The sequence below is a fragment of the Acomys russatus genome, chromosome 30 (assembly GCF_903995435.1).
Source record: "Acomys russatus chromosome 30, mAcoRus1.1, whole genome shotgun sequence".
NCBI classification, from domain to species: Eukaryota; Metazoa; Chordata; class Mammalia; order Rodentia; family Muridae; genus Acomys; species Acomys russatus.
The window spans coordinates 27911594-27931536 of NC_067166.1; the positions used below are offsets into that span (position 1 = coordinate 27911594).

The 19943-nt window shown below is 40.3% G+C and overlaps 1 protein-coding gene across 1 annotated transcript in view; it reads left to right on the forward strand.

Moving 5' to 3' along the window:
• Vcan (versican) overlaps window positions 1-19943 on the forward strand; it is a 93737-nt gene that overhangs the window by 41471 nt on the left and 32323 nt on the right. The window contains exons 8-9 of the mRNA XM_051172618.1: window positions 11374-16581; window positions 19670-19783. Of these exons, the coding sequence (XP_051028575.1) occupies window positions 11374-16581; window positions 19670-19783 (5322 nt within the window). The remainder of the gene's footprint in view (window positions 1-11373; window positions 16582-19669; window positions 19784-19943) is intronic.

The window sequence follows — 19943 nt, forward strand, 5'->3', positions numbered from 1 at the left end:
AATGCCCATTGTGCCATTAGATGGTATAGCCAATAACTGGAGTGTCAGACATATGCTAGCTTCGTGCCTCTGTACAAGAAGTGGAAGGATGTGTTAAACGGTTTGGAAGAATGTTAGAGGCAGTTGTATTTTGAAAGTTGTAAGAAGCCCTGCTTTGACATCTAATACAACCACTTCATCACGATTACATCACTACAGAATGTGCAGAACACAGTGTCTTAATTTCAGTGTCTTTCCATACATTACTACTCAAGTGACGCACTAGACTGTGTTAACATTCCATTGGTCTGCAACCATTAACCTTTAGCACTTACCATGTAGAGGACTAAATGGGTTCACATATCCCTAGGCTTCACCAAAAGATCTCTAAAGATTTGTTTGTTTCTCTTCCAGGATTTTGCAGGCTTATCACATAAGATGTGGAATGGGTAATAGGGTCTATGTTAATTCAAATTTAGCATCTTTAAGATACTGACTGTTTTTCGTTTGTTTTTAACTGTAGCTTTGACCATTTAGAACCATGTACAATCCAGCCAAGTTCTGGGAATTTCTTGGAGTCATGAACAAATGTCAGAAGGTGGATTTGTAAGCATTATATTGTCTTCCTAACACTCAGGACATGGCATTTTTACTGTGGTTTCTTTGTCTTCTCTAAAAGCTGTTTATTTGCGTTGCCGAGGGCTTGCAGACGTCATTGCCCCATAGTCTTGTTCTTACCTAAAAGTGAGAGTATACCATCATGTTGAATTTGAAAAGCTGAATTGAGAATGCATTTCACAGTCCTCTGGAGTATTTCACCTTTGTTTGTGTCTTTTAAGTATACTGCTTTTTATTGAAATGTTTGGTTCATTTTTTTTATTCAGTTTTTCAGAGACAGAGTTTCTCTGTGTAGCCCTGGCTGTTCTCGAACTCACTCTGTAGGCCAGGCTGGCCTCAAACTCAACAGAGATCTGCCTGCCTCTGCCTCCAAATTGCGGGGATTAAAGATGTGTGCCATCACTACCCAGCAGGTTCAAATTGTAATATAAGAATTAAATGAATAAATGATTGCTTTTCTGTGTCCTGGCTCAGAGAAGCCATATGGGAAATATATCTGTTCATTAGATTCTTTCTTGGTATTGGAATACGCCCTGCTGGGTATCACTCAGGAAAGAGATGGTACTTTCATAAGGCTGCTCAGGAGCACCACTGTTGAAAAGCATTGGTGCCACCAATTCAGTTGTATCTAGTGTTGTAGACAGAAACTTTATGGCTTCTCTTAGCTCCTTTACCCCAGAATTTTCTTGGTGTGAAAATATTTGTGTGACACAAATAATAAATCACCCAATCCTGCATTACTGAAGCCCATCTCCTCAGCATAGCTGTGCAGAGGCCAGGAATCAACCATGACTTTTTTTTTTCTTTTGTGACCAGTACGGTATTTTGTGAATCATAAATGCTTTCCTGTCTTCTACATTACAATCACATCTCTTAAATCTGAAGTTGACAATAGAAGTGTTACCAAGAAATTGAAGTTAGGACAGCATGTGGTTAGTAGAATGAAAAGAAACAGAAAACTCTAACCATGGAGGGTGTGGGCTGGGGAACAGAGATGAAAGAAGACTGGTGTCAACCTTTGATGTCAGAATTTGAGAAGTCCATACCAATCAAGTACATATATTCTCAATTAATCCTTACTCTATCGTTAGTGACAGACTAAGTTGCATCAAAGAGTATGAAAACGGTAACCTAAGGCCTCTTCACAACTCTCCTGAATAGGACATTGTATGTTCAGGGTCTGGCACTCAGACTACAAAATGGAAAAAGGCCTGAACTCGATCCCATCCCTGCTCCCCACCTCCATGGAGAGCTGGTGATCATCACGTGTCAAGCAGGAGCACTACTGATAAATAGTAGTTCAAGTGGAGGGTTTGCAGAGTTTATGCAGAGGTGTGCCTTTCTTTACGGGAGTCTGATGGTCTCCCTTCAGCCTGACCTGCGTGCTTGGTTTCTTTCCTCCACTTCTAAAGCGGAGGGCCACACTAACCACACATTCTGAGAAAACTGTGAACTATCCAGCCATTTCCATAAAGCAGGAATGGAGTATGTGCCTGTCAGGAGGATCCATGGAACACCGGGGCAGTCTCTCTAGCATCTGTTTTTATGTGTTCTAGACACGCGTTCTTCTTAAAAATAACAGCATGCTTTGCTATTTTCAGAAGCCAATGAGACTTACTCACACCCAACTACTCAGTTAACACATTTTGCTAGTTTTGTAGCAATAATTTAATTTTCTCAATATTTTGAACTTTGCCCATGAAAGCCATAACGCAGATGTTCAGTTAATTTCTAAGTCAGGTGTGTTAATGAGGGGAGCCTGGAAAGCCAGTCTTTTTATATTTCCAGACTGGAAAATCCTTGGTGCATGTGCACCTTTGTGTAAACCTATTCACCCGAATAGAATTGGACTTTCACATTTACTCTGTATCCAAGTATGTAAAAATGCCACCCGGGCTATAGCAAACCCAGGCATTTATACTTTTCACTGCATCCAGAGAGTGATAAAAGCTTGACTTTTATGAAATGCCATGAAACAAAACATGCTACTCAAGGCGTGCTTGCGTCATACACTCAGATGCACGTTAATGGTAGGTTAGGTTCTGCTGCTGCGGGCAACTGTAGTTAACAGTTTAAAAATCTGAAGGAACTTCTCAGCCCATAAAGGTTTTATGAGCTGAAAAATGCTGCGGGGTGTGGTTAACAGTGGTTCAGGGGTGCTGAAAACTTGGCTGTGCTGTTTCAGGAGTAATTTGCACACCTGCACCTGGGAAAATTATTAAAAGGCTTTCTTTGTGAACATGTATGAAGGCTACAGGATTCGGCAGTATGGCAAAGGTTTTTGTTGCTGCTCCTTTGCTCTGTGGCTTGGAAAGAGTACTCAGATAAATTACCTGAAATATTATAGATCAGTGTAACTGAATTGCAAATGTTAAAACAGACAAACCAAAAACAAAGGAGCACTATCTTTAAGTCAAAGAATAATTTGGAAAAGTGCAGATGTTAAATGCCAAATCTCTTGCCAGTACTCACAGTCATAACCTCCACATATAGGCTGATACATGCTCTCACATATCAGTCCTGCCCAACCATGTTCAGCATGCTCTTTTCTGTTTTTCTGACATCCTAAGTGTGAAAGTATGAGACAGGTGTAACTGTAAATATTAGATAGAAACGGCATGAATATAAGAGACTGATGAAATTCTTAATATAGTTAGTAATATGTGCATCAATTATATTTTGCAAAAGACAGAATGTTAGCCTCTATATTAGAATTTGTTTGCTCAGGTTCCTCGTGCAGAATTACTGCCTCTTACTGGTGACATCATTTAGAAATAACTCCCATCTGTTCTACTTCTTCTGCTACTTTTAAATAGGAAAAATATACATAAAGCATAGGCTGTTTTTAGAGCTGTGATCTTTTGTGGAAGATGAACAATAAGAGACAATAGCTCCACTGAGCATTCTGGACAAACACTGATAATCAATGACTGGATGCTTTCCTCTTATTTAAAGTGATTGTATAAGAAAGTTTTATATAATTATTATTTTATGATTTGCCTTAATTCTGGACAAAAGTATAATTATTTTTAAATTACATTATTTATCTTCAATACAGAAATTTAAAATATAACATAGTGTTATGTAATTTTTTAAAATCAAATTTTATCTTTATGGAATTTTATAGCCATATGTAACATACTTTGTCTTTTTTTTCTTGGAGGATCAGAATACATTATTCAATCAGTATCTTATAGGGGCTTCCATGTGTTAGAAAATAGTGGCTGTGCTGGTTAATGTGTGGGTGGACAGGCCAGCTTCTGGAATGCCATGTGTCTCAGACCAGGATGAGAACGGAACTGCAGATATAACTGGAAACAAGGCAGAAACACCCATTCCTGGGTGAGAGGAATAATTAAAGGGGAAAATATCTTTAAATCATTTATCTTATTACTTTACCTGTATGGTTGTGTTGCTTGCAATTGTGTGTGTGTGTGTGTGTGTGTGTGTGTGTGTGTGTGTGTGTGTGTGTGCGTGTACCACTTGCATGCCTGGTGTTGAAGGTAGGCGTCAGAAGTGGGTGTCAGATCCCCTGGAACTAGAGTTACAGGTGGTTGTAAGCTGCCCGGAGGATGCTGGGAATAGAACATAGGTCATTTGCAAGAGCATTCAATGCTCTTAAGTGCTGACCAGTGCTCTTAACGGTTTGAGCCCCCCAAGTATATTTTTGATAGGACTTATTATGACTACCTTTAGCTCATAGAAAAGTATACATTTATTGATAGGTACTTTTGTTGTCTCTGTTCACTATGTTAAATGAGGCTTCAATCTTGTTGCTATCTCTGTGTTATGTATAATGTTATTTGTAATGCAAAGAATGAAATAGAGCTCTGTCTTGGTATATCCTTGACTAAAGAGCATGTTAAAATTTTAGTTCCCTGTGGTGCATATTGGTTAATAGTCATACCACTTTGAGTGTAAATTGCAAGTAAGTCTGACTTCTTTGGAGTTTGACTGTAGTGTTGATTCTGTAGGGCCCGTGAGCAGAATCCATCAGCTTCCAGATCTTCTATGGGCATCATAATTGGGCTGATGATGACAACAGCCATTTTAATTCTTTTCTCAAAAATGGTTCTTTAGTGAATTCTTTTAAGTATCCTCATGCATTGTCCATAACCTCTGCTTTCATAAAATATAGGGATACAACCTGATATCCTTTGGTTGTTGTGAGAGTATCCCAGCTCTCTACAAAGGGTTGCTTTCTTCTTCCTTAGCACCCTTGGTGTCACTCATGTGTGCAGTGACTACTAGAAACATATGGAGGGTTCTAGATAGTACTCAGAACTCTTTCTGTAAGGGGCTAACTAAGGGATGAGATGGCATTGAAGAAACCAGAAGGAAAACAAACAAAAAAATCTCTGCAGTGTCATTTTAAAGAGGTAAAGCTGGAGTTTTTATAGTTTCTAAGGAGATTTGCCAATTTTTATCATTTCATAAATGCATAGAATTACTTCTTAATGAAGCCAGTTTTCCATATAACATGTGGTTGTTTAATGAAGTGACTTCACTTGCAGATCAATTCTAAGAGTAGTGATGATGTCTGGTGGGGTTGGGGTTGGGCATGGCACTAAGGTGTTTCAGTACTATTCAGGGACATTGACGTATTATGACTTATCCCAAAATAATAGATGTGAGAAGAAATAGAAGATATCCTTTTATACAAGGGCATCCCATGAAGGCCTGAAGATCCATCTATCTTACTTAAAAGGGATTCCTTTGAGAGATAGTTCCAATACTTTTGAGTATGCATCAGGATACAAACAAATACAGTAGCAAGGTTAGATCTGTTGAAGGAAAAGCAATCAATACTACCTATGCTGCCTCTGAATGATCAGGGCCATGTGTTGTATTTCTCCATAAATGATGTAAAGTTTAAATAGAAAAATTTAAAATGTAAATCTTACTGCAGGATCCCTTAGTGCTTTTACATAGCAAGAAAGTGTTCCTGATATCCCATGAAAATGGGAATTTAGTGACGTCAGCCCCATGCTGAGAAAAGTGTTTGTTTTACTAAGAGAAAAAAAGAAGTAAATTTATTAATGTATGTTTCTGCGAACATACAGGAACACAATATAATTCTCATTTTCACCATCAATAGCTCATGTTTCTTGTCTTTCTGGCACTCTTACATTATCTTTTGATACAGATTCTCTGCTCATCTTTTCACACTACCTTCCAGAAACATCCAGTGATGCCATTGCATAGCTAGGGAAGCAAACTAAGACAATTTATCGTTTAGTTGGTTGGATGACCTGAATACTCAGTAATTAAGAGAGTATGTAGCAAATAGGGTGCCATGCTTCACTAAATACACGAGAGAGCAATCACACATTAAGATCAGCAGTATCTGTACTAGTCAAATCCCCCGCACTCATCTGAGAGAAAACTGTAATGTTTGCCCCATCCTCAAGCACCATTCAGGTTCCCTGGAGATCCACAACCAAACCCACTTGAGATGCCAGCAGGTGATGAGCCAAGATGCTACTGCCTGACACAGTTTGGTAGACCCAGGGAAACCTCCCAGTGCATAATTTTCCAGCACTGCTTCTCCACTTCTATAGATCTAAAGAAAGTAATCGTAACTCCAGCCACCCCAGACAACTGAACTGAATTGCTAGTTGAAGAATAAGCATTGTCATTTATTTTCTTTATTAAATTTTCCTGAGATATTGTTCATATTTGGCGTCTTTATTCTTAAATGCACCGCAAGTAGTTTTGCTGAACAAAGTATTGGACATCTATATGTATGTGTGTTAAAGGACCTGTTGGAGAACCAAAGTAAAAAAGATAACAATGTTCCAATATAGGGTTGGCTTTTATTTGATCTATTAAAAAAACTTATGTGTATGACTGTTTTGCCTGAAGGAGTGTCTGTGCACCATGTGTGTGCCTGGTACCCCCAGAGGCCAAAGAGGGAGTTCGAATCCCCTGTGTCTGGAGTGATAGTCAGTTTGAGGGCTGCTAGGTAGGTGCTAGGAATCTAATCTGGATCCTGTGGCAGAGCAGCCTGTGGTTTTAAACTGTTGAGTTATCTCTCTGCCCCTATTGGCTGTGTTCTTTTATGAAAACTGATTTTCAGAGAATTTCACGGAACATATTTTAATTATGCTCACCCAAAATCTGCAGAGATCCACTTCTTCTGCCCAACCCACCTGATTTCATGTCACCAGTTTGTCGGCCTAGCAGGGGGATTGTTTCAGGAAGTATTTTGAAGTCTAATTACCCAAGTTACTTAATTTTTATGTGGTTGTTTCTTACTCTTTGGAAATTCTTCATATGTCTCCGATGGCTTGACTATGCTGTCTAGAAATCTCTTGCTCTTTTAAAAGGGGAGTTGAATCTCCTGTGCCCTTTCTAAGGAAGAAGAGTGTACAGTTGGCGGTGTCTGCTTCATTATACTCAGGCCAGATGACTGTATCTAAAAACAGCCTTTGCACTAGAAGAAACTTTGTTATCTGAGGATTATTGGAAGTTGAAAAAAATATATATGATGCCTATTGACCGTCCCTGTAACATGCCTGCCTCTTCAAAATGAGGTATTTAGAAGCAGCCCCATTGCTTACATATGTGCGTGGGCCCTTCTGTCAGAGGAAACTTGTGAACTGAGAAGTGGGGGCTTGGTGTAGGGGGCAGGGGCTCAACATAAAAAGGCTGTCAGGGTGAGTCAACACGCTTGAGTGGTGCTCCAAGAAGGCCGTGGCTAGCTAAGTCATAAGGAGGTAAGGGTCACAGAACACAGTCATCTCCCAGGCTTTGATCTTGTTCATCTCTGTAGTGTTTGAGAGGACTGTATTTAAATAAACATCACAGGCTACCTGAGCATTAAGGGAATAAAGGTGCAAAAGTATCTAGCAACATTTGGGGGAGGTATTTGTATCTTGATTTCTAATGTTGCTGCTTAAAATACTAAGCTGGAACAATTTATATTGTCCCAGAGTTAATAAATATAATTTTTAGGTCTCAGGATATCTTAAGCAATTTGATTGGAAATCAAATGTGTTTTTCCCCCATAAAGTGCTAACTTATTATCATATTTCAATTAAGAACTGAGGAAAGAAAAGATTCATTTGTCTGGTACTTGGATCTTCAGATATATGGAAATTTCACATTGGGAAGCGTCTCAGGCTTCTCTTTAAGGTCTGCAAGTACCTTAAGGCACCTTCAGTGCTGATCTCATTTTTGGAATAAGAAACCTGATATTTTTTTGATATATCTCAAAACCAATTCCATTTTATAAGAGATGCAGCCTAATCTACCTCTGCTGAGTAGATTGCAATAGCCTATATTTAATGAAAGACTTCTAAACTTAAACTACAAAACTCCCTGAAGAGGGCATGAACTTTGACCAGTCACCTATGCATCATAGCAACTATGCTTTGTGTCTGGTTACAAAGTGACTGCAAGACTTGTGCTACGTCTGCAAAACTGTGCCACGAAGTACTTAAAAACACTTGGTGAATAGTTTGAGGTCAGTTAGCCATAAAGCCTTGTGTGAAATGCCATTTAAAAAAAATCATTAAGCATGGTCCTAGTATATTCAAGTCAAGCTGTTAAAATACACCCTTATAAACATAGAAAAGATTATACATGCAGTCCACAGAGTTGACTGTGGTTTGACTCCTGAAATCTAAATAAAAGTTATATTATCTTTAGAGTAAAATTCTGAAATAAAGCACTCTTTTATAAGGACTCATTCTTCTAAGGACCTGGACTGTCAGTGACTCTGTTGAGTCATTCTTGTTAGAGTGAAATAGAGCCGAGCACTATTTCGCAAGGAGACATGACTTTGATAATAGCACAGGTGTCGTCCCCCCCATATGCCAAAAAGAAACTTTTCTGGTTTGCCATAATGATAGTTGTTCCAATTCTTTAATAATATGTGTAGTGGGTGGGGGTGGTGACAGGAAAGAGAGACGGGGAGGTAATTTTGGAGAATGAATAAACAAAGAGGACTGAGTAGGATTTGATGACTCGCAAGGAATTACTGGTGGCAACTCAGGCCATGTGGCAAGGAAGAATTCACCTAATTATGCATACGCTAGATAGATTTTTAAAAATATAAGCTCTGCCCCTATTCATGAAACATTGAACATATGGGAACAATATATACTGACAAAATAAAATGTGCAAAAAAAAAAAAAACATGAAAATTCAAAGCCCAGCTAGTGAACATTTTCCTATTCCAAAACTCATGTGAAGAAAGCCAAGGAAACCATTTGCAAGTTGATACAATGTGAACAAGGGCCACTTGTTGCTAACATGTTAGGACAATCCTTTCAGAAGAAAGAAAAAATTCTCATTCTGAACTTTTTGTTTTAGTTAAGTCTCATTTAGCAAGAAGTTTTCTAGGAGTCCATATAACATGAAGAGTGGGGTTTACATATTCTATTAAAAATTTTTTTTGTTAAATAAGTACATTTTAGGTGCTCTTACCACAAACAAAGCCATGTGACATGACATATGTTAGCTTGCTTTTCTTTGCTAATCAGTCTACCATCCATAAACATATAATAAACCTAAAATATCTGGAGTGACTCCAGCTGGCAAGAACTATTACAGTATTTATCAAATGAGATTATTACGTATTAATGAAGCAACACAAAATGAAACTCATGAGAGTATAAGCCATTTAAGACAGGCACCTTTTGATGTCAAGTTAATTTTCATGAGTGTATACAAAAGTTATAACTTGATCTGGCCTTATTTGACTATATTCAAATAGTAACTGTATTCAAATATAGTAACTATATTCAAATAGAAGCTACATGCTTTTGTGATACAATTATTAATATTATATTTCAAGAGAGTCATATGCAAAGGCATTTTAATGTGTCTTTTCATATGCTTTGAACATTGTCTTTACGTTTTCTTCTCATAGTACAAAGTGAACCTTTGTTCAAATTATCTGTGGTTTCTATTACATCTTCTTTTAAAGCTTTCAGTGGTCAGTATAGGCTCACAGCTATTATTAGAGAGACTCATTTAATCCTTTTCTTAAACTTGGTGTTAAAATTACTTGCAACATCTGTGCCAGAAATAGCATGGATCTGTTTTCTGTTTTGGTATTCCTGGAATTAGGCAGGTATCTAACTTTTTTTTTTTTTTAATGACTGAAATATTTTTAAGCATTTGAATATCCAGATGACTTTGCATAGATGAATTAAATTTGAGTGTTTACGTTAGAATAGAGATATAAGAAAGATGCATGAAGTGTAAAGGTTAGATGCACAAATAGTATTTTAGTAAAATGATTCGATTGGTATGTCCTAGCACACAGACAGCAAGATCTTTTTATGTCAAATATTGGGATAAAAGATAAAATGGAATTTATATAATATATGTCTCCTGAAAAGTTGACTTTTTCAACTTAAAACATTAAGACACTTCTGCAGGGTTTGCCTTGGTAGTCTGGTCAACACTGCCTTATTGCACAGTTGTCTGGGGAAAAGCAAAGATCATGTGGATTGCCCTCAGCTAGTTTTTTCTGTTTTCTGATTGGGTGTTGGATACTGGTCTCTCCCAACTTGGAAGGAAGCAGCCTATAAGAGGAACAATACAGCAGAAAGGAATGTTTTTCTCTTTTAGAGATGGGATTGTAGAGGCAGAACTGGTTCTGGCATAGTTCTTCCTCTGGTGTACTTCTCGGGCTCACCCTAAGCCCATGTGTCAGGGATCTAAACTGGAAGCTAACTCTACACTAGCGTTCCTCTGCGCAGGTGATAAGGCCCTGTGTGATCTCTGCATCTTCCATGCCTCAGTGCCCTGACAAGTACCCTTTCCACTGTGACAGTACTGGAAATTGGGCAGCTGCAGTAGCAGGGCTCCATCAAGGATCGCTGAGTGTTTTTCTCCTATGGGTGAAGCCTTTAGTTTTCTCTTTCCCTAGAACCCTAGGCTGGAAGCTTTGTTGGCGTATTTCTGGCAGCAGAAAAGTCAGCCGGGCTTAGTCTGGTGCCATATGGTATTACAATCCAAAGAAGGGGGTTGATTTGCATCACTTGAGATATGTAATTAGAATATTTACATACAACATTGGGCTTGTCATTTGTTAAACTGTCAATAGCAAGGAATAAAATCCTGGTCCTGGCATGTATCCTAAAAGACAATGATGTATAGGAGTAAATGGCTCCTCCTGGTCTTTTCAGGAAGACCTGTACCAGTCCCCTCCCTGCCTCTCCCCCCCCCACCCCCCCCCCCCCCCCCCCCCAGTTCAGGGAATCCTAGTTTTCGTGTCCACAGGCTCTTTCCTCATTGCTTCAAGACTACATGTGGCCATTGTGTCATACATGGGATAGAAACAAACTACTTTTCTGAAAACAGACACTTAGGGCAGAGAGTGAAGAGGCTAGAAGGAATACTGTCTCCGTTCTTACTGAAAAGAGAGAGACAATGACCAATTATTTTTATTTGTTGTTTGATAAAAATGGTCTTAATTTCATTTTGTTTTCGCAGCTCACAGCCTCATCAACTGCGTATTTCAGTACCGAAGCATCTATGTAATTTCTTTTTCGTCTTGAGAATTCTGTTGTCATCTTAAACATACTGAAGTGTTTTTATAATTTGTTTCTACACTCTTAAAATGACATTTTCTTCTTACTGTAATGGTACAACAGCAAATCTGAAGAGCAAGAACAATTTACAGAAAGGTCATTTCACATAACTTGTAAAGGTTCCAACCCTTCTTTTCTGTGCATATGAATGTGGTCAACCTTGTCTTCTGTCATGCCCTGCCAAATCTTCCATTTAAGTATTGTGAAAACTCTTTGTTTTTTTCAGGTCGAATGAGGGATATGGTTGTAAGTGGTCATCCAATAGATTCAGACTCTAAAGAAGATGAACCTTGCAGTGAAGAAACAGATCCACTGCATGATCTGTTTGCTGAAATCTTACCAGAATTACCAGATTCCTTTGAAATAGACATATATCACAGTGAGGAAGATGAAGATGGAGATGAGGACTGTGCAAATGCAATGGAGGTAACAACCACCCCATCAGTGCGGTACATCAATGGGAAACAGCTTGTCACCACGGTGCCCAAAGACCCGGAAGCTGCAGAAGCTAGGCGTGGCCAGTATGAAAGTGTTGCACCGTCTCATAATTTCTCAGAAAGTTCTGCAAGTGACACCCATCAGTTTATCATAGCAGAATCAGAACTGTCAAATGCCATGCAATTTAACAAGTCTAAAGGCGCCACTGAGTTGTTAGAAATCACGTGGAAACCCGAGACTTACCCTGAGACACCAGAACACTTTTCAAGTGGTGAAGCTGATATTTTTCCTACAGTCTCAGCCCATGCTGGGGAAACCACCAAATGGGCAAAATCCATCACAGAGAGCAGTCCAAACCTTCAAAATCCAGAGCACAAACAGCCTAAGCCAATACTTCTGTTTCCTGAAGAGTCTTCAGGAGAGGGTGCCATTGACCCAGCGTCCCAGAAAACAGTCTTCTTTAGTGCTACAGAAGTAACATTTGGTACAGAGACAGACCAAAGTCCTACCATATCTACCTCTAATATACTTTCAAGTTCTGTGCCAGTAAATGTCTTGGAGGAAGAGCCAGTGACCCTAACAGGAATGCTTCAGTCTGATGACTCCTTGTCTACTGTGGAAAGTCAGGTAGAGATAACAACTAGACAATCTGTAGAGTTCTTGGCGAGTTCCTCTGCTCCTATTATTGAAGGGTCTGGGGAAATGGAAGAATATAAAAAAGAAATCTTCACCATGGTAACTGATTCACCACAGAGAGATCCTACACATACACTCATCCCTTTGGATATGAGCAAGATGAGGATCCCAGGCAGCCATTTTGATAGTCCTGCAACTACCATTCCTTTGGGTTCACAACTACCTTCTGCAGATGCAAGGCCCACACAATTTGGAATTCAAACAGAGCAGGTTCCCAGCATGTCTTTTGAAGGAAAGAAAAGGGAAGAAGGCAAAGAAGGGACAACAGATGCAGCCCATGGAGTGGAAGTCCAATCAGCAGTGCAGTTACCCCAAGAATTAGAAAACTCAAGTGTAGCTCCATTTAGTGATTCAGACACCTGGGAAGGCTTGATGCCAGAGACAACACCCATGCAGTCTGAAAAGGAAATGGCAAACTCTACTCTTTCTTTTAGAGAAACAAATCATGCTGTCAATTTGCAGGCACAGCCCTTTGAGCATAGCAGTAGCAGTCAGCCCAGGGTCCAGCAAGTGCCGACCACTCTCTCGGGTTGGCCCCGCTCTCTTTTTATGGATCCTGGCTCAGGAGATGTTGGTGCTGATATGGAATCCATGACTGCTCCTTCATTTTCATTAGATTTAGAGTCTGAGACCAAAGTGAAAAAAGAATTACCTAGTACTCTGTCTCCCCGTGTGGCAACTTTATTCCCCTCTGAGGCAACAGGATTAGCTCTGAGTACTGTATTGGCCATAGAAGTTGCTGAAGTGATGCACCAGACATCCAAGGAAACACTGGTTTCAGAAATATCAGGAAAGCCAACACCCCAGCCAGAAGTAAGGGATTTATATACAGATTTTCCTTTGGGAGAAGATTTTAGTGGGGACTTTAGTGAATATTCAACAGTGTCTTATCCAATAACAAAAGAGGAAAGAGTGGGCATGAGAGGCTCTGAGACTGAGCAAGTTAGGGAGATGCAGACTTCATCATCTATACCACCTACCTCAGAAGCCATCAACCTAGGGCCTGATTCAAAAGGACTCAGCAGTACCATAGCCAGCACCCCAGCCTTCCCTTGGGAAGAGTTCCTGGCTTCAGGTGAGGGCTCAGGTGAACAGCTGGCCTCAGTCAAGAGTTCTGTTGGCCCAGTGTTTCCCCTTGCTGTGGACATTTTCTCTGGCACAGAGTCTCCATATTTTGATGAAGGGTTTCAAGAAGTGGGTGCTATCACAGAAGCAGATACAAGATCCATTACTTTGACAACAGCAGAAACTGGAAATACTCTTGATGCGACAGAAAATAGGGACATAAAGGTAGATAGCACAATTTCAGTGGACTATCCCCAAACAATGGAACCAGCCAAATTATGGTCTAAAGAGGAAGTCAGTCCTGTACAACAAGAGATTGAAAGTGAATCAGTGTCTCAGGAAAAAGCCGAAGAACGAAAGACTTTTGAATCTCCCCAAGGCTCTGTCGCGCCAGAACAAACAAATTTGGAATCCCAAACACTTACTGAAGCTGAATTCCAAACTCCAGGTACCTTCATGTTAACAACAAAGAAAATGCACTACACTACTAAGGAAACGGAGGAGGAAGGCATGTCCATAGCTCATATGTCTACTCCAGGTCCAGGGATAGAAGGCTTAGAATCATACACTACTCAGCCTGAAGCTACTGGAAAGTCACACTCTTCCTTAGATACTGCTTTAGTGACGGAATCTGTATCAGCTACAAGTGTAGGCATGGCTTCCTCAGCTCAAGAGGAAGAACATACAAAGCTTTTCCAAGAGGGTGTGAAACGACCAATTAAGGAGCCAAATGCTGATCTCTCATTCTCAGGACTGGGATCAGGAGAGGCCTTGCCGCCTCTACCTACAATATCAGTGAGGTTGACTGAAATGGAGCAGATCATTAGCACCTTGTACCCTGAGACACCTCACATGGAGAGTTCTGGACCGAGCATTTTAATTGATAAAGTGGAAGACCGTGAGATAATGGAAAAGGTGTCAAGTAAAATTACAGCACTCGCTTCTAAAACAGGCACCATCCCTCAAGATGGGAAGCAAGCACCCAACACAACTTTGAATGAAACTGGAACTGAAGAACCCACAACTTCACCTCTCTCTTTCACCAAGCACTTGGACACGGAGCGTTCTCCAAGTGAGACCCTCAGGTGGGAAGAGGAAATCCGGATCCCTGGACCACAAACCATGACTGAACAGATCTCTGAGGAGAATTCCTCAGCATCAGAAACTGAAGCAGCAGCAACCTCCCCCACTGTTTTTCGGACTCGAACTTACAGTACTGAAATGACCAAAGCCTTTGATACACCAGCATCAAAGCAATCCGACTTATTTTATGTAAACTCTGGAGAAGGGTCTGGAGAAATGGATGCTCTTGAGTTAGTATACACTTCTGGAACTACTCAGGCAGCCAGTCAAGGAGACAGCACATTTGTTTCTGATGGATTCCTGGAAAAGCATCCAGAGGGGTCAAGGACTGAGGCTGGAGCGACTGGCGAATCTCCAACAGTTTCATCAGTGCTCCTGCATCACTCAGAGTTCAGGGAAAGTTCCCTGTATTCTACAGGCACATGGCCAACCACCACGGTGCCACACGAGAATCCCACAGAAGGCACTGCAGGTGGTTTACAAGACCACATCAGATTTGAAAGTTCTACCTTGCAACCGACCAGAAGAAAACCCACTGAAAACATTATAATAGATCTAGACAAAGAGGATGGTAAGGATTTAGGGTTGACAATTACTGAGAGTGCTATCATTGAAATTCTACCCGAGTTAACATCAGATAAAAATATTATTATAGACATTGATCACACTAAACCTGTATATGAGTACATCCCTGGAATACAAACAGACCTAGACCCAGACATACCATTGGGATCACATGGTAGTAATGAAGAGAGCCTTCAAGGTCAAGAGAAGGACGAGGTAGCAGCTACCCTTTCTCCAACTGGGGAAGTGTTTGAGGGCTCTGGTGATGTGCTTCTTGCTGGTTACACTCAAGCCGTGTACAATGAGTCTGTGACTTCTAAGGATGGAAAACAGGCAGAACTAACAAGCGTTAACATTGCAACCAGAATCCCAGTTACTACCATAGAAACAGAATTAGAAACCCTTTTCCCCACAGTGTCAACTCTGCACATTCCTAGTAAGCTAACCACAGTTAGTCCAGAGGTTGACAAACCCAGAATTGAAGCAATTTCCCTGGACGATATATTTGAATCAAGCACCTTGTCTGATGGCCAAGCTATAGCAGACCAGAGTGAGGTAATATCAACACTGGGACATTTGGAAAGGACACAGGAAGAATATGAAGAGAAGAAATATAGAGGTCCTTCTTTTCAGCCAGAATTCTTTTCAGGAGCAGGGGAGGCATTGACAGATACCCCTGCTTATGTAAGTATTGGTAGTACACACTTTGTGGCTCAGCATTTAACAGAATCCCCAGTTGTAATAGGAGGATCTGCCTCCACACATTATACTGAAACGACGTCTGCAGTTTCCTCCCTGGCAGAGCTGTCCCGTCAGACACCACCTTCTCCCTTCCCTGTCTACATAGACAGTGGGGTTTCCAAATACCCAGAGGTTCCCCACACGAATGCTCAGCTAGGTCCTAGCACTGCCTCATCTCCAGAAGGTTCTTTTAAGGAAGTCCGTTCTCATATTGAAGCCACCGTCAAGCCATCTGGTGAAGATGTCCACCGAAGCGAGCCTCTGTTCTTGTCTCCTGGCCCCGCCTTAGACATTTCAGAAGATGAAAGTGAGCCCCAGTTACTAGAAGAACTGGAATCTTCTCCCACGCCACTAATTGTTGAAGAAGAAAGTGAGACTTCCCAAGATTTTCTGACCAAAGGCAAAGATCAGACCCCAGGAGAAACAGCTGGAATGCTTGGCAGTGTTAGAACAACAGAGAGTGGACTTGTCCTTACAGCTGCGGATGACACGGAGCTAGTAGGTATCACACAGCGGCCTCATTCTACTTCTGCGGCTTTGCGGGCTGAGACAGGTGTGCTCCCTCAGCCCATCCCACAGAAACCTGAGAGGCCCACCCCGCCTTCCTTGGAAATTAGCCACGAAGCATACACATCTTTAATTGGAGAAGAACCCATAGTCACGACATCTGAAAAACAAGTGTCGAAAAGAATTCTTGATTACAGCAGCCAGGCATTAGTCAGCACTCTGGATCTAAATTCTGCACCTTCAAGACCACCACTCTCCATTCTGGACAATTCTAATGAAACTGCTTTCCTGATTGGCATTAATGAAGGGTCCGTGGAAGGCACAGCAGTATATCTACCAGGTAAGACGTCAACATTGATGCCTCTGTTTCCAAGGCTGGGATCAGTCCCTTGCTTCTCTATACATGTGTAGTGCATTTATTGTGATGTAAAATTCATAGAGACTTTTATATTGTTCAGGCCAAACCACAGTAGTGAGTCATAACTCGATGCAATGAATGTAAGTATGTACATTTCTGTATGTTACAGAAAGACCTTGCATTTTTTTCCCCTGCGTCTTACAGACAGTATTCATTTGTAACATGGATAAAGTGAAATAATGCTCTAAAATTCAATGTGTTTTCATCTACAGCTGAAATATTGCCTTGTTGTGTGTCCTACAACCATATGCTATAACTGTAAAAATGGAGAAAAACAAATTTTTATTTCAAACCCCCGCCCCCTTCATAGAGGTTGTTATGAGAGTGCCATAGTCTATTTGCCAGGCCTTTAACGTGTGAGAATAGTAGCTGCTTCTTGCCAGTGCCTCATGCTTGGTGCCATCAGCCACAGTTGGTACTCTAGTGTCATTCCCTTTCTTGAAACAGTTTATACAGTTCTAACTCAGCTCTTAGTCATAGTGTGTTTAGTACATGTTTGCATTCTAGCTCTTGAGAACTTAGTTTCTATTTATTTACTGATCATAAGAAGCATAAATTTGATACTACTTCATATAGACAATTTCATTTAATTGTCACAAAATGCCTCAAAACTCATCCTTTTACGTGATCTCACTGTAAAAGGATAAGACATAGGTATTCAGAAAGGGCCAGTAATTTGTCCAAGGATGCACAGCCATACCAAGGCAAAAGTGGGGTTTGAACCCAAAACAATCCTACTCTGATATCCATGGTCTTTTTACTGCCCTTTTACTGGTATTCAATGTAGCATCAAATTAACAACTGATATTAGTAGAAGTGACGTTTTTCCTAATCTAGCCTAAGCATGTTGAAAAGTCAGTTTTTATAGACTGTTCCTGGAATGCTATTATGTAAACAGGAATAATAATGGAGCCCACTAAAAACCACTAGCATTTAATGGCTACCTAGAAAAGGAATGAAATCGTGGGGTGGGGGAGGGAGGGAGGGAGGGAGGGAGGGAAGGAGAACCGATTTTGAGGACTGTGTTGGTTGAAAATATGTCTTGTGTTAAATGCTGTACTTTAGGTCATGGCTACTAGAATGATTCTTCTCGCCATATGAATATTACTGTGACACATGTTTCACTTTGGGAATCAGAAGAATACACTTATGATAAACTTGAGATTGTATTAAAATAATAATAATAATAGTTTAATAAAATAATAATAGTTGGAACATTTTGCAAATAAAATTGATCCAAAGTAGTTGACCTTGGGGACATTTTGGAGTGTCACTATGTAAATATATAATGACAACCTAGTGATCTGGCTAATATCCATTATTTCATCAGTAAGTTGAAATGCACTTAGGGATATAGAAATGATGGGAGGGGGCCACACCTCTGGCTTACCCAAGCCACATTATTTACTGAGGCTCTACATTCTGTCTTCACCGAGCTATGCCTGTACTTTTACTGAGTAGACAGCAGGCCACGTGGGAGCGTCCAAGCCTATGCGCGGCAGGTTCAGCTTTCCCAGGCCCACACACACTACTCAGGGAAGAGCAAGACGCTGACAAGTCCAACCTGTCTTGTAACTAGAACTCCTTCAAGCTCACGGGAAAAGCTCTTTTTCTGCCAAAACCTGTCCCGTGATCTCAGTGTGGTATCTTGGTGTCTGTGATGGGAATGAAAACACAGCGCAGGACCACAAGCACAGCCACCTAAGTGTCGGCTGGATTCTGTTCAGACGTGGGTCTGTCATAGACTGCAAAGTTGTAGCCTAGGCAGTGCATTTTAGTATGTGGGAAAAGCAAGACTGTTAAGGAGGTTTTAAGACTATTTGGAAATACAAGAGAAAGGAATTTAGAAAAAATCAGGCAGGTTTTAGAGAAACTGAAGGACGCATCTGAGTTTGCCTGATTTTAATATGAACTACAAGTGGAAGTGGAGACTCCTCAGGCCCTTCTAGTTGCCCAGACTTTACCTAATGCTAAGGAAGGTTGGTGTTGAAATTCTCATCTGGGAATGGGTTGTGTATCTTCTATAGCCAGGGTTTCATCATAACTTATATACGTGTTTGTGTTCAGGATTTGGGGGAACATAAGATATTTGAGAATGCAGTTGTATCCATGCAGTCTCTATTTTATTTCAGTTGTTTTGCAAAACTTTGTAAGGCCATTTAGCTCTCTGGTCATTCTGAGAATTAAGCATTTCTGAAATAATACTCAAATTCTTCATAAAAATACGTACATTTATCATAAAATATGTGCTTCAGAGGTATAAAATAAATCTAGATAATGCACCTTAAATTATTATGTTAAACTGTTATAGTTAGGTCTTTGCATCTACTTCCTGGGAAGGTTGCTAGTGATATTTATGTTTTATTAAGAAAATTGTAATAACATTTGGGGCTTCGTTTTAAGTGAGCGTTTTGTGTTTGGGATTGTTTTTATACAGTCAAGTTTAATCCATGTGTTGCTTTTCTTCAAGTGTAGTTTAAAGGAGTACAGTTGGAACGTGTTTTTGGAAAAGGCATGTTAATGTAGCAGAAGAGACTTCAGTGCACACTTTGGAAGACAGGCTCTGAGCATTAAGTGGTAAAAGGCAATAGTAATTCAAGCACTGGTAACAAGCCAATCTGCTAAAAGAATGCATGTTCTGTGTACCCAGCCATTTCACATGAACTAACACCGTTTAAAAGAATACATTTCCATCCACTGTGCACATATGTGTAATCATTTTATTTAACTAAAATCAATTGCCATTATCATGCCGACTAAATCTGCCATAGAATGTTAGTTGCCAGATGTGGTATGATGTATTGTTTACAAATAATAATGATTGAATCCTAGAAATGAATAGATGGGATTTGTAATATTTAGTTATAATGCCAAGGAACACTCCAGAGTAAAGTTAATTTTATATATAGCATCTCTAAATTGCTATGGTGAAGCTTCTGACATTTTGTGCTAAAATCCATTCAAACCTGGGAGAGGAGGCTAAAAGTTCTCATTTTCCTGAACACGATAGGATCTGATCGCTGCAAAACAAACCCATGCCTCAACGGAGGCACCTGTTATCCAACGGAGACTTCCTATGTGTGCACCTGCGTACCTGGATTCAGCGGGGATCAGTGTGAACTGGGTAAGATGCTCTTGGCTGAGGACCTAGAATACTTTTCCAGCAGCTATGATGGAAGGGAAAGCATGATGGACTCTGTCAGCAGTCTCAGAGCAAATGTGTGTACATGACGTGTATGTTAGGTGGGTTAATTAAACCAGTTTTTGTTGGGTTCTGTCTGTGT